This window comes from Vipera berus (assembly GCF_964194415.1).
Source record: "Vipera berus genome assembly, chromosome: 3".
Taxonomy (NCBI): domain Eukaryota; kingdom Metazoa; phylum Chordata; class Lepidosauria; order Squamata; family Viperidae; genus Vipera; species Vipera berus.
In genome coordinates this window covers 2,228,807-2,244,426 of record NC_138204.1, presented here as the reverse complement: position 1 = coordinate 2,244,426, position 15,620 = coordinate 2,228,807, and the positions used below count along the sequence as shown (strand labels likewise).

Sequence of the window (15,620 nt, the reverse complement as noted above, 5' to 3'; positions counted from 1 at the left end):
CCATAGGTTGGGGACCCTGGTCTAGAAGGAAATATTTGTCGCTCAGGGTTGAACAGTGGGGATCCTTGGCACTCTCTGAGCTTGGTGCTTTTCTTGCAGACATTTCATGATTCAATTAGGGAACAACATCAGTGCTAAAAGAGAGGGGGGAGGTTTGTGAAGAGGAGGAGGACTGTGGGGCCCTTGATGCTCTCTGGGGTTAGTTATTTTCTTGGAGATGTTTTGTGACCCAGCTAGGGAGCAACATCAGTGCAAACCTCATTCCCTTCCAGCACTGCTGATGTTCCCTATTCAGTCAATGAAACGTCTGCCAAAAAAAACCAACAAGCGAGCTTGGAGAGCACCAAAGACCCCGCAGTCCTCCCTCTCCTCTCTCACTGATGATGTTCTCCGTTCAGACATTCCCTGTGAAATGTCTGCAAGAAAAAAAACAACAAAGAAACTCAGAGAGCACCAAGGACCCCATAGCCCAGGGGGCAGGCGTGCCTGGCTGAGGAATTCTGGGAGTTGAAGTCCACCAGCCATAAGAGGGCCAAGTTTGAAGACCCCTGCCATAGTCGTTGTCTTCCTCCACTCTGCAAACCCCACTCCCTTCTAGCACTGATGACGTTCCCTATTCAATCAGTGAAACATCTGCAAAAAAACAACCCAGGTTCAGAGATGAGGAGGAGGACCAAGGATGACCACCTCTTCCTCCTCCTCCTCTTCTCCTCCTCCTCCTCCCCTCCCCTCTCCACAACCCCCCCCCTCCCTCCTAGCACTGAAGACGTTACCTAGTTGGGTCATGAAACATCTGCCAGAAAACAGCCAAGCTCACGAGAGCAGCAGCAAGGATCCTCACGTGGAATGGTTTACCTCTGTGAGTTTGGAGTGACAGCCCTATCCGTTCAATGCAGCCAAACTCTTTTATTTTTCTAAGACAACAAGCTGTTGCTGCGAAGTGTTCTTGTCTCACTAAACGTGGAACATTTACAAAGAGTTTCTCCAGAAAGTTATGTGAGTTTTTTTTCAAGGTTGGGATGTTTCAAAGGCTCTCTGGTATTAGGTAATTGTGCTGCCACTTAATGGCCCACTCAGGTTTTTTTTACAAAAAAAACCCAACATAGGCCATATTTTGACAATGATACTTCTTTGTTTCTGGGTGGGGGGAGGTAAACAATCTTTTGAATATCTTTTCTGATCATAGGAAGGAACAGATGCAAATAAAATTGGGGTCAATCTGTTCCAGTAGTGAGCGCAGAAGGTCAGCCTTGTTGATTCCCCCCTCCCCCCCGGTGAATCTTTTTTTAGATTTAGATTTTATTAGATTTTTATTAGATTTATTTTATTAGATTTATATTTTCTGTGACTCTGCACCCTGGGCCCTGAAAACAGAGAGGATAATCAACATTAGAGGTGAGGAGGTCTCAGATCCGGAGGTTTGAGGCTCTAGAAAGAGTGCAGAGAAGAGCAACGAAGATGATTAGGGGACTAAAACATACATAGAACAGTTGCAAGAATTGGGTAGGTCTAATTTAATGAAGAGAAGGACCAGGGGGGACATGATAGCAGTCTTCCAATATCAGAGGGGCTGCCATAAAGAGGAGGGGGTCACATTATTCTCCAAAGCACCAGAGGGCAGGACAAGAAACAATGGTTGGAAACTGGTCAAGGAGAGAAGCAACCTGGAATTAAGGAGAAACCTCCTGACAGTGAGGACAATTAACCAGTGGAACTGCTTGCCACCAGAAATCGTGGACGCGCCATCCCTGGAGGTTTTCAAGAAGGGACCGGACAGTCACTTGTCTAAGATGGTACATAGGTTCTCCTGCTTGAGCAAGGGGGCTGGACTAGAAGACCTCCAAGGTCCCTTCCAGCTCTATTCTATTCTATTCTAAAATTAATTTTTAAAAATTGTAAAAAAATTTTTTTGCAAATTTCTGTAGTTGATATTCTGTCTTCCTCTAATGTTTTAATCTGGGGAGAATCGTTGATAACTGCCAAAAACGCAGCTGAGATTTCCCACAAAAGTCACTTCCCTCCCTCCCCCCCCCCCTTGCAGGAAATCATTGGGAGGAGGGAGAGAAGCAGCAAATTAAATTGTAAGGGGAAGTTCAAGTTTAGAACAGTTATGTGTAATTTTTCAGTGTAGAGGCCTACTTCCTTTTTTAAAGAATAAATTGAAACCGAATCTCTCTTGAGATGTTCAAGATTGAAAAAAACGTATTTTAGAACGACTTATCAGTTCCTTTTTTCTTAGCCTTTTTCCTCTTTAGACAACTCTCATCTCCAGATGCTACAGATCATTTTCTTCCAACTGTATTTTTACCCACGTTATAAAAAATAGAGTATAAGCATCCAAAACTTTACAAGGAAGGAAATACTAGAGGCAATAAACAATTTTAAAACTAAACTGAAGCAAAAAAAAAAATAGAAGAGAAGGAAGCCCCCAAAATGTAAACACCTAGATTTTTTTTAAAAAAAAGTCATTGCTAAATATTTTATGTATTTGTGTGTGTGTATATACACACATCCATGCACTAACCATATAGAAACTCTTGCTTTACAAAAAAAAAGACATTACCTAATAATTCTACTTCGTTGCTGTAAAATATCATGAAATCTACGCAGGTGGCCCTCGACTTAACAATCACTCATTTAGTGACCGTTCAGAGTTACAACACCACTGCACAAACAGTGACTCACGACCGTCTTTCATATTTGCGACCTCCCTGCGGTCACTTGATCAAAATTCGGCCGCTTGGCCACCGTCTCGTATTTGTGACGGTCGCAGTGTCCCTGGGGTGTGTGTGTGTGTGTGTCTCACGTGATCCCCTTTTGCGACGAGCAAAGTCCAGATTCGCTTAACAACCCCGTTAGTCACTGAACAGTGATTCAGTTAACAACCGTGTCAAGAAAGGTGGTAAAACGCAGCGCCGCTCACTAAGCAGCCGTCCAGCGTAGCACTGGAAACGTTGGGCTTGGTTGTGGTCGTAAGCCGAGGACAACCTGTCCCGGGGCCTTTTCCAAAACCCGATAAGCTGCTCGTTTCCCAAGAGCCGAGGCTTAAATACCTGGACTGCTCTGAAAAGGGACACCGGAGGCGGCCAAGGCAGCAGCTCCCCCCCCCCTCGCCCTTAGGGCAGGCACAAGTGGGTTGTTCCCCACAACTGCCTGGGGGAGTTGCTACACAAAGGGCAGCTGGATCCAGACTTATTTGTCCTTGAAATCAGCTCACAGAAATTCAAAGCACTCCTAAGCAGCTCTTTGGCTATCTCCACGTTCTGGAGATTGACCAGGAAGAGGACAGAATTCCCTGCCTGATTATCAACACAGGCCTTGTCTAGTAACTCTCTGTGTCGTTCTCATGGGCTTTCCTCCCTCCCTCCCTCCCTCCATCTCTTTTCTTCCTTCCCTCCCTCCCTCCATCCTCCCTCCCATCTCCTTCCTTCCTTTCCTCCCTCTCTCCCTCTGTCCTCCTTCCATCCCTCTTCCCTCTTTCTTTCTTTCCTTCATTTTTCTTTCTTTTTTTCTTTCTTCCCTCCCTCCCTCCCTTCCTTTCCTCTCTCCCTCCTCCCTCCTTTTATTCTTTCCTTCCTGTCTCTTCCTTCCTTCCTTCCTTCCTTCCTTCCTTCCTTCCTTCCTTCCTTCCTTCCTTCCTTCCTTCCTTCCTCCATCTCCTTCCCTCCTTCCTCCATCTTTCTTTCTTTCTTTCTTTCTTTCTTTCTTTCTTTCTTTCTTTCTTTCTTTCTTTCTTTCTTTCTTTCTTTCTTTCTTTCCATTTGTCACAATCTGGGCTGCTCATAATATGTCAGATTGTCAGAATTTTCCACAGATTTTTTCCACTAGTTCCAGAGCAAGGTCTGTCTTGACCTGACAGGTTGAATGATGCCTGTTTTCCCTCCACAGTGGCACGTCCCCGCTGGCCTGCCTGAACGCGATGCTTCACTCCAATTCAAGAAGCTGCGATGGGCTTTTTTACAAACTACCTGGGCGGATTAGCCTGTTTACTCTCAAGGTAAGACCAGATTTCTATTCCTTTAATCCATGGACTGGGGGAAGGCTTAACTGACGGCTGAATTTTGTACGAACTTTGGCACCTGACTGGTGATAAGGTCTCAGATCTAGAACTTGCCATTAGCCAGTTTTGGGTGCAGATCGGTAAATACAAGCTTAAAACAGGAATATTGTACCATGCTGTACTTACGATAGCTTCCTTGCATGCCTTCTGTCTGACACGGTGGCTGTCACGGTCCTTGCGCATACAGCATAAGGCAGGGGTCTTCAAACTTGGCAACTTTAAGACTTGTGGACTTCAACTCCCAGAATTCCTCAGCCAGCCCCTGGTATAAAGACTTAGTCTGGTAGAGAGACGTTCCGTGAAGATGGGCCCCAGCACCAGTCCAAAAGCTCAGAAGACTGTGACCGACCCAGATTGGATCGTGTGCGTACAACATACAGGATTATAACTACCACCATGTAGGACAGGCAGGCAGACGAGCAGCAGAGCGCATCCATGAACATCAAGTAGCAGAAGAAAGAATGAAAACTCCTGAACCTCACACCCCATGGACAGATTCAACTGGAGTTCCAGCTTGGAAACTGTGAGCATCCTGGACCAAGCCAAATCCACAAACGCTAGGGAATTCTTGGAAGCTTGACATTCAGATAAAGCAGCCATCAATAGACACCTAGAAGTAATCCATATTTACACACCCTTCCCAAAAGATAACAAAAAGCCGAGACGGAGGATGTTCCCCAGTTGGTGTTGTGATTCCGTGCCAGCCGGTGGACCCAGCAGCTGAGTCTGGGGAATCAGAGGAGGAGGAGGAGGAGCCTGGAGAGCCATCAGAGTCGGAGGAAGGCTCTGATGAGCTCCAGGACTTACAAGCCTGGCCCCTCCACTCGTGTTCAGGCTGAGACCCAGCTGTGCTGGGAAGCTGAGTCAGATTTTGAGGACTCACAGCTGGAAGACATCAGACGCTTGCAAACGCCGACAGGCAACAAGAGCAGGACAGAGGGAGGCAATGGGGCGACTCCAAGGGCGGAGGAGAAAGCATTGAGAAGCCACGCCTTGGGGCTGCATAATAAAGAGGGAAGGTGTGGGCGGTGCTGGTTGCTGAAGGCAAAGGACTCCAGTTTCATGGGATCATGTTCTGATTGCCTTGCCTGTGAACAATTCTCCGTTTGAATCGTGTTCTGTTTGCTTTTGGGACATTTTGCAGGTCTGTAAATAATATTAAAGGGGTTGTTTTTCCTGTGTTTCCATCCTACTTGTTGGAAGAGGGGTTTGTTTGTCCTTTGTGAGTTAACAAGGACTCACGCAGGCTGGGGCAGAACAGTTGGGTCACGAAAGGTCTGCAAGACTAGAACCCCCTCCCCTCGGGCAGCCAACGCCCAGATAAGCAGTTATTAACACCAGACAAATAATCAACCAGAAAACAATAACCTAATCAAGAAATTATCAAGGAGGAAACCCACACACACCAACACTGGCAGAGCAAGCCACCGTGTATAAATAAACAGGAAGCCAACTCCACACTCATCAGCTCAGTTGCTCGTTGGGTAACGAAAAGTCTGCAAGCAAACCGCCAAGCTCAGAGAGCACCAACACAGGTAGTCCTCGACTTACGACCACAGTTGAGCCCCAAAATTCCCATCGCTAAGCGAGACTTGTTAAGTGGGTTTTGCCCCATTTTGGCAACCTTTCTTGCCACTGAAGGAACACGGTTGTTAAGTGAATCTGGCTTGCCCCCCATTGACTTTGCTTGTCAGAAGGTCGCAAAAGGAGATCACGTCACACACACACACACACACCGGGATGCTGTGACTGTCATAAATATGAGTCGGTTGCTGAGTGCTTGAACTTTGGTCGTGTGGCCATGGAGATGTTGCAACTGTTGTAAGTGTGAAAAATGATTGCAAGTCACTTTTTCTAGTGCCATTGCAACTTGGAACACTCACTAAATGGATGGTTGTAAGTTGAGAACTACCTGTATATCATCGTCGTCGTCATTTTAGCCCAGGGGTAGGCAACCTTGGCACTTTTGTGACTGGTGGATTTCAACTCCCAGAATTCCTGAGCCAGCCTGGGGAAACTATGGCCCCCTCATGACTGGTGGACTTCAACTCCCAGAATTCCTGAGCCAGCCTGGGGAAACTATGCCCCCCTCATGACTGGTGGACTTCAACTCCCAGAATTCCTCAGCCAGCATGGGGGAACTATGGCCCCCTCATAACTCGTGGACTTCAACTCCCAGAATTCCTGGCTCAGCTTGGAAACCTCTCCCTTTCCCCTCAGCCTGGCCGGCTCAGGAATTCTGGGAGTTGAAGTCCACGAGTCACAAAAGAGCCAAGGTGGCCTCCCCGTTGACTATGGTCTATCTGTATATAGCTTATTTATATTGGCTAACCACTGTAGCCAAGGCGAACGCAGCGGCTACCCAGTAGTTGGACAGTGGGGAAACGAGGACCCTGAAGCTCACCTCTATCCCCGGGATCCTCCCCTCTGGCTCCCAAGACACGTTTTCTCAAGCTCTGATTGGTTCTTCCAGAAAGCTGCTGCCCAGTGGTCTCGGACCCTCGCCGGGCCTGAAGGAGAAGAGTTGGATGACGCAGAGAGCAGTGGTTCCAATGAAGCTGCCAGCACTGTGAGCGGGGATAATGACGGTGAGTGTGCTACGTACTCCGAGCTGGCTCCAGCGGCTTCCTCGACAGACGAGGATGCTATTTTATTTTATCGCTTATTTATTCAACTTATATGCCGCCCGTCTCTCTCAGAGCTAACTCCAGGCGGGGCTTACAGTAGTTAAAAACGTGAGGACAATAAATAGCAGTAGCACTCAAGACTTCTAGACCACCCCGTCGCGCTTGAAAGCCGTAGTCCTTGTCTTCCTCCACTCTGCAAAACCCCACTCCCTTCTAGCACTGATGAAGTTCCCTACTACAGGGCTTTTCAATCTTTTCACCCATTCTACCACTTTTAGGATATGGCAACATCCGAGTACCACCAATCGCCTAGCAAGGTGTCAAAAACTTGATGACCAAAAAAAAAAAGGAAAAAAGTGATGAAGTACAGGTAGTCCTCGACTTACAACAGTTCGCTTAGTGACTGTTCGAAGTTACCATGGCACTGAAAAAAGGGCCCCCCAAGCCACAGCCGAGCAAGACACCTGCCTGCCCGCCCGGCGGCGCTCTTCCTCCTGTCCGAGGTTTTCATTGTTGTGAGCATTTCTGTTGAGGATCGGCAGGTGGGGTGGGGGGTGTTTGGTTTTTATTTCCCCCCCCCCACACACACACACCTCTGCTGGGTGGTTGCAGTAGGTTTTGGTCACTGAATGAATCAGTTGCCAAGCATCTGACTGTAAATCACAAGACCCTGGGGTTGCTGCAACATTCCAGCCGATCGGCGCTTCTTCTGGGCTCAGCAGAAGTGCCAGGATCAGTGCTGAGCTCCAGCTGGATCCTGGCGCTGATCCTGGCACTTCCGCTGAGCCCTGACAGCCCTGCAGCTCCAGCCGTCTGTCGCTCAGGCTTGTGCGGTGCTGCCACCGGTTCAGCTCATTCCCCTCCCCCGCTACCACTTTTCTAGGATGGTGGTTTTTTTTAATCCCATTTATATCCCACCCTTCTCCGAAGACTCAGGGCGGCTTACAATCTAAAGCACAAATCAATGTGCTTAGCAATAGCCTTCATTCTATGTATATGCCTGCTTATTAGGGCTTTCACCCCCCCCCCCCCAAGTGGCATTATTACAAAGTCAGCTTATTGCCCCCAACAATCTGGGTCCTCATTTTACCTACCTCGGAAGGATGGAAGGCTGAGTCAACCTTGAGCCTGGTGGGATGCGAACCTGCACTAATTGCAGGCAGCTGGTGTTACTTGAGGCATTAGCCCACTGCTCCACCAAGGCTTGGTTTTAGCCTCCAGACCTCTAATCATCTTTCCAGAGTCTCAACATCTTTTTTACATCGGGGTGACCAAAACTGGATGCAGGATTCCAAGTGTGGCCTTACCAAGGCCTTGTAAAGTGGTATTAACACTTCACCTGATCTTGATTCTGTCCTTCTGTTAACGCAGCCTAGCACTGTGTTGGCCTTTTTTGGCAGCTGCAGCCCTTGAATTGAACCCGGAAGCAAAGTGGCCTCCAGTGGCCCTCGCAACTCAGTGGCATAACGTGGGTCACCCCGGGTGCCCCAGAACTGCCCATCTGGCTGCATTCTTAATAATCATGAATTTGGAAGGGATCTCGGAGGTCATCTAGTCCAACCCCCTGCTCGAGCAGGAAGCCCTCTTTCAGACAAAGGGCTGTCCCGTCTCTTCTTAAAAGACTTCCAGCGTTGAAGCATTCACCGCTTCTGATCCAATGATCTGATCCTTCCTTTCCAGTGTCTCTGGATGAAACCTCTTCCAACGCCTCCTGTTCCACGGAGTCCCAAAGCAAGAGCACGCTCTCCCTCCGAGAGAGCACTCGAACAGCATCACAGGTAGGAAGGCCGGAGTGGAGCCCACAGGTGGCAGGTGAGCACAGCCCCGGAGCTGTCTCACAAAAGAGGAAGTCGCCTTTATTCCTCCTTTGCTTCTACTTAACACCCGCCGAGGGTTCACTGGAGAGCTTCCTCTGTGTTGATAAAACTGCTGCGGGTGGCCCATTTTAAAGGAAATTAGATGTGGGAAGATTTCAACAGAGCCTTGCGAATTGGGGAAAAAAAGGAAGCGGCAGCTGCAGACTCCTTGTGCGACAAAGTTGTGTCTCGACTTGTGGGGCAGAGGCCTTTCGGAGATCGGCGTGGGAAGGGAGATTGCCCTGGTGGGCAATCTCGTTGGCCAGTTGGAATCTGGAATTTGGCACCGCAGCTGCCCAGAGCCGGGCCTGGAGAATGCCTCTGGTTGCTAGAGAGGAGGTTGGCCAAAGCTTGTCCAGATTTGTATTACAATCCCCCAAAGACAGGCCTGGATGAGTAATCTAAGTGTCTTTTGTTGACCTGGATAGAATTAACTGGAGCAAAAGCACCCCTGGATGATCTTTCTGCAGGAGAGCTGGCGTGCTTTTTACAAGAACCTCTATCCCAGTGATGGCGCACCTTTTAGAGACAGAGTGCCTAAACTGCAACCCAAAACCCACTTATTTATCGCAAAGTGCCAGGGCTGCATCAGCATTGTGGTGCCCTCGAGGGGGCAGGGAGGCACCTCTGAGTGCCGCCTCTGGCATGCAAAACCGGGGGCACAAAAATGGGCCACTGTGCTGCAAGGGGCAAAAACGGCCACCGCAGCACTGCGGGGTGCAGATACAAGACGCTGCACCATGGAAGAACGGGGCAGGGCTAGTGAGTTTCACGCAGGCACTAAACCCACCCCATTTGCAGCGTGTGCGTGCTCACAGCCCCATGCATGCATGCATGTCAAATGCTTCCCCCTCCCTTTTCTTCCAGTCCATCAATCGATAATGGTTGGTGACCTCTGCTCTACCACCTCTGCTCAAGCTTGCAAGCCGGCAGTGGTGGTGGCCTGATGGACCTGCTGCTGGCAGCAGTGGCGCATGTGCCAACAGAGGGCTCTTGAGTGCCACAGGTTCACCACCACTGCTCTGTCCTGTATTTCCATGTTTCTTTCCTGTGAGTGTGTGTGAATAGAAATGGGGAGGGAAGCAGCCGAATATATGTTAAAGGGGGAGAGAGTCTTCAGAGGCCGCTTACCAACCCAGGGGTCTGAGATGGGGATGGAGAATTCTGGGAGTTGTAGTCCACAGGTCTTAACGTTGCCACGTTTGGAGAGCCCTGCTCGAATCCTTTGCACGGTGCAGGAAGTTAAGGGCAAAGAGCATTCACAGACGGTGGTCCTACCTGACGGCCTCAAGACAAGAAATCCTTTCTCCCCATCTCTTACTCTGGGTGGCACAGTTGCTCAGCGGTTAGGGCACTGGGCTTGTCAGCTGGAAAGCCAGCAAGCCAGGTTTGAGGCCCGAGTGCCACGTGACAGCTGAGCTGCCGTCCTCGCCCCAGCTCCTGCCAGCCTGGCAGTTCGAAAGCAGGCAAAGGCGAGTAGATCAACAGGTACCACGTTGGTGGGAAGGTAACAGCGCGCCGTGAAGTCACGCTGACCTAGTTAATTCTCTCGGTCCTTGCCTCTCCTACACATTCCTTATTGTTCGTACGCTTTTAATATTTTATCGTGCACCGCCCAGGGTGCCCCTGGGAAGCCAAACGGGTGGCTCTTAAATGTTACGAATAAAAAAAAAATGAATAAAATAAAATAAAACGAATGTTTTTGCTGGTGATCAGAAGTATAGGCAGTCCTCGACTTACGAGCACAACGGAGCCCCACATTTTCCGTTGCTAAACAAGACAGGCGTTAAGCGACTTTTGCCCCATCTCATCACCTTCCTTGCCACAATTGTTTAGTAATAATAATAATAACAACAACAAAGTTGAAAGGGGCCTTGGAGGTCATCTGGTCCAACCCCCTACTCAGGCAGGAAACCCTATACCGGGGGTGTCAAACTGCCGGCCCGCAAGCCGGACGCGTCATCGGGAAGCCACGCCCACCCCGTTGCCGGCAATGGCGAAAAAACTCCAATACGTTGTGTGATGTCACGTGATGTCATGAGTTTGACATGTCTGCATACCATTCCAGACAAATGGCTCTCCAGTTAGTGAATCGCTGCAGATAGTAGCAGAGTTGTTGCACGAATCTCCCGGCTGCCCCGTTGACTGATTGTCAAAAGGTCACACAAAAGAAGATGGCAACATACACACACACACACACACACACACACACACACACACACACCAGGGGAGACTGCAACCGTCATAAATATGAGTCAGTTGCCCAGCGTCCGAATTTTGATCACGTGACCACGGGGGATGCTGTGATTGGTCGTGTGTGTGAAAAGGGGTTCTAAGTACCTTTTTTCAGCACCGTTGTAACTTCGAACGGTCACTAAATGAGCTGTTGTAAGGTCGGGAACTACCTGTAACCTGTTCAGGGCTTCCTGAACTTTCTAGAACAAACTTGGCCCTTTTATGACTTGTGGACCTCAACTCCCAGAATTCCTCAGCTAGACACGCTGGCTGAGGAATTCTGGGAGTTGAAGTCCACAAGTCACAAAAGGGCCAAGTTTGAAGAACCCTGTTCTTGAACATCACAGGGGACCCGAGACTGCTGTATCCAGGGCAGGAGAGGAGGGCCAGCACTGGGAGGCACTGTAAGGTTCCCATTTGAGATCGTGCTCCTCGACCTACGACAGTTCATTTAGTGACCGACCGTAGTTACAGCGGCGCTGAAAAAAGTGGCCTAGAACCGCTTTTCACAGTTCGGACCTTTGCAGCGTTCCCCCGTGGTCAGGCGATCGACATTCAGGCGCTTGGCAACTGACTCGTATTTATGACAGTCGCCGTGTCCCCTGGGTCACGAGATCTTTTAATCACTTTTTAATTTTTGTATCCTGTTTTTTATTATGTATTGCCCTGTTCACCGCCCTGAGTCCTTCGGGAGAAGGGCGGTATACAAATTAAATTATTATTATTAAATTATTATTATTATTATCTTCCGCCGAGCAAAATCCAAGGGGAGGCCAGATTTCACTTAACAACCAGGTTACTAATTTTATCAGCTGCCGCGATTCCCTTAACAGCTGAGGCAAGAAAGGTCGTAAAGTGTACTTAACAAATTTCTCACTTTAATTGAATAACTAGAAAATTAGACTAGACTAGAAATAGAAATAGAGCTGAAAGGGACCTTGGAGGTCGTCTAGTCCAGCCCCCGGCTCGAGCAACAGACCACTTACTGTGGCCGTAAGTCCAGGGCTACCTGTCTGGAGGCTGTGTGGAGAAGCACCACCTGCCTGCTCCATTGGCAACCCAGGAAGGTCTTTTGGAAAAGCTGCCTTTGTTTCAGTTCTGAGGTTCTGACCACTAGGTCTCGCTGTCCCGAAATGGAGGGTGCCAGGCCCTTTGATCCTGCCTGCTGAGAAAGCAAGAGACTCGATCTCTGGGCTTCCTCCGTCTTCCCCTGGCCAAGCTCTCTCCATTTCCTTTGAAACAGGTGAGCAAGCAGAAGAAAAAGGCAGGCATGATGCTTCCCCGTGTGGTCCTGACACCCCTGAAAGTCAATGGGGCTCACATGGAACCCTCTTCCGGTAAGTGGAAGCTCTTCTTTCCCCCGGGACTACCACACCCATGTGGCCTCTCCAACCCCAGCCTCAAGTCACTCAGAAGCAGTCCTCGTTGCTGACTTGGTCTTTGCTGAAAGCAAGGGTCATTCAAGCTTGGGAAGGTTAAGATGGCTGGGGAATTCTGGGAGTTGAAGTCTACCCATTGTAACGTTCCTAAAGTTAAAAACACTGTCCTGGAAGGCATAAATTCTGGCCCATCTATCTATGCCTGTCATCTTACCTGTCTAGCTAGCTATCCATCTGTCTTTATGTCTGTCTGTCTGCCTATCATCTCTAATTTATATGTATCATCTATATATAGATCTATCATCTGTCCATCCATCTTATCCATCTATCCATCCATCTTTATATCTCTGTGTTTGTCTATCCTCTCTGTCTATCCATCCATCCATCTTTATCTCTATCTGCCCATGTCTATCTATCCTCTATATCTGTCTATCCATCCATCCATATCTATGTCTGTCTGTCTGTCTATCTTGTCTATCATCTCTAATTTATATGTATCATCTATATATAGATCTATCATCTGTCCATCCCCTGTCTATCTGTCCATCCATCTATCTTTATCTCTGTCCATCCTCTCTTATCTGTCTGTCTATCCAATCTAATCTATATCCATCCATTCATCTATCTTTATCTCTGTCTATTTTCTCTTGTCTGTCTATCCATCCATCTGTCTTTATCTCTGTGTATCCTCTTATCTGTCTATCTGTCCATCCATCTATCTTTATCTGCCTATCCATCCATCTGTCCATCCATCTTTATCTCTGTCTGTCTGTCTATCCACTCTAATCTATATCCATCCATCCATCCATCCATCCATCCATATCTATCATCTGTCTGTATCTGTCTATCATCTATATGTATCATCTATCCATCGATCTATCTATGTATATATCCATCCATCCATTTTGGCTACTCCTTTTAATCCAGTTCCTTTTAAGGCAGCCACGTTGTCCCCGGCTTGAGAAAGTGGCACAACGGAACAGCCGTTCCTTCCAGGCTCAGTCACCGTTGCAAGTTGAGGGCTACCCATCTTGCCCCTGGGCGTTCTCCTGCCCTCCCGTCAGTAAACAGATAACGGTGGGCAGAGTCAGGGCCGCCGACCTTCCGCTAGTGTCTCTTCTGCCGTGACCCTTCCACTGGGTGAACCTGGGCTGGTGGGGAGGAAGGTCGCTGGCAGCCGCGGAGGCCTGGGCTCACCGGGGGCTCTATTCCAGGGTTGGCGGGGAAGCCGGTTGGTGACGAGAGCAGCAGCAGCTCCTCCTCAGTTTTGCCCAGCACACTCTGCAACCGGACAGAGATGGCGAGGGAAGCCCCCCACCTGCTCCGGGGAGTCCGCAAGCCCTCGAGTGGTAGGTAGAACCCAAGGTCTTCTCTCAACAGGGGGAACTTTAGCCCTTTGGGATCCGGCTGACTTTAAGATGGCGTGTGTGTGTGTGTGTGTGTGTGTGTGTGTGTGTGTACGCGTACCAATAGATGTCCCCTAGATCAGGGCTTTTCAACCAGTGGTTCGGGTACCACCTGTGGTACATTGGCAGGTGGCAGGTGGTACGCGACCATCCAAGAAAAGTAGCGGGGTAGGGGAATGAGCTGAACCGGTGGCAGCACCGCACAAGCCTGAGCGAGAGACGGCTAGAGCTGCAGGGCTGTCGGGGCTCAGCGGAAGCGCCAGGATCCAGCTGGAGCTCAGCACTGATCCTGGCGCTTCTGCTGAGTCCAGAACAAGCGCCAATCGGCTGGGATGTTGCAGCATCTGCAGGGTCTTGTGATTTGCATTCAGATGCTTGATTCATATTTATGACAGACATATAGATGAAACGCCTGCAAGATAACCACCAAGCTCAAGAGAGTTCCAAGGATCCCTCAAATCTCCATATCTCCCTCCCTCCCTCCCACTCTTTTTTTTGTTTTCTTTCTCTCTTGAAAGAACAGGAAAACGGATCGCTTTGCTTAGTTCAAAGCGAGTTTGGAACCTAGCAAGAAAAGGGTAAATAATTTGACAAGAGATAACCCCATCGTGGCAAAGGATAAAATAAACCGTGCTCAGCACATGATTATAACAAGTAGCAAGAGAGATTAAAAGCTCCATCCAGTCAACTTAGCCGAATGTAGGCTGGAATAAATAAACGATTAAAATCCTCTTAAAAGACCGTCAGGGACCAGCCTGGGTTTATTTTTCCACGGTGCCTCGAAGTAAAGCCTCCTGCTAGGTGAGGTCACACACGCAGGGCAGAGGCATAAAAGAAAAGGCTTTTTTTTCTCTCTCTCTCTCTTGGCAGCGATATGAAATAGTTTTCCTTTTGACATCTTCCAAGATTGTTTATTCCCCATTTTCGCCTCCCACCCTGGTAATCCCTGGTGGTCTTGCATCCCTGCATAGTTTTCCAAGGGGAAGGGGTGCCAGGTTTCCCCACAGTGGGGGAGAGACATAAGAGGATCACCTGGTGGCAATATCTGTTCTATTAATTTGCTTTATTTTTATTATTTTATACGCCACCCCACGCATAGATGGCTTACAGTCAGTAAAAAACGAATAAAAACAATAAATAATAGCATCAGATTAACTTAAAATTGACCAGGATGGAGAGGAAGGGAGCAAGATGCACATAGGTGAGTTCTTATCTTAGTCCAGGAGTAGGCAACCGTGGCTCTTTTATGACTCGTGAACTTCAACTCCCAGAATTCCTGAGCCGGCATGGGGGAACTATGGCCCCCTCATGACTTGTGGACTTCAACTCCCAGAATTCCAGAGCCAGCATGGAGGAAACTTTAGCCCCTTCATGACTGGTGGACTTCAACTCCCAGAATTCCGGAGCCAGCATGGGGGAACTATGGCCCCCTCATGACTCGCGGACTTCAACTCCCAGAATTCCTGAGCCAGCATGGGGAACTATGGCCCCTTCATGACTGGTGGACTTCAACTCCCAGAATTCCTGAGCCAGCATGAGGGAACTATGACCCCCTCATGACTTGCGGACTTCAACTCCCAGAATTCCTGAGCCAGCATGGGGGAACTATGGCCCCTTCACGACTCGTGGATTTCAACTCCCAGAATTCCTGAGCCAGCATGAGTGAACTATGGCCCCCTCATGACTCGCGGACTTCAACTCCCAGAATTCCTGAGCCAGCATGGGAGAACTATGGTCCCTTCATGACTGGTGGACTTCAACTCCCAGAATTCCTGAGCCAGCATGGGGGAACTATGGCCCCTTCATGACTTGTGGACTTCAACTCCCAGAATTCCTGAGCCAGCATGGCTCAGCTTGAAAACCTCTCTCTTTCCCCTCAGCGTGGCTGGCTCAGGAATTCTGGGAGTTGAAGTCCACGAGTCATAAAAGAGCCGAGGTTGCCTACCTCTGTCTTAGTCCATCCCTCTTTCTCAGCCCAGCCCACCTCATGGGGTTGTTGTGGGGAAAATAGGAGACCACACAAATCAAAGGGCTGGAAGGGACCTCATTTAGTGACC

General features: G+C 48.9%; 1 protein-coding gene across 8 annotated transcripts in view; it reads left to right on the top strand.

Moving 5' to 3' along the window:
- ASXL1 (ASXL transcriptional regulator 1) overlaps positions 1-15,620 on the top strand; it is a 47,418-nt gene that overhangs the window by 20,041 nt on the left and 11,757 nt on the right. For 3 of the 8 annotated variants that reach the window (XM_081323727.1, XM_081323728.1, XM_081323733.1), the window contains exons 3-7: positions 3,889-3,997; positions 6,534-6,648; positions 8,368-8,465; positions 12,022-12,115; positions 13,372-13,506. In XM_081323727.1, the coding sequence (XP_081179853.1) occupies positions 3,889-3,997; positions 6,534-6,648; positions 8,368-8,465; positions 12,022-12,115; positions 13,372-13,506 (551 nt within the window). Of the gene's footprint in view, positions 1-1,409; positions 1,794-3,888; positions 3,998-6,533; positions 6,649-6,965; positions 7,203-8,367; positions 8,466-12,021; positions 12,116-13,371; positions 13,507-15,620 lie in introns of those variants that run through there. The other 5 variants (XM_081323730.1, XM_081323729.1, XM_081323732.1 and 2 more) reach the window with 5 other exon arrangements.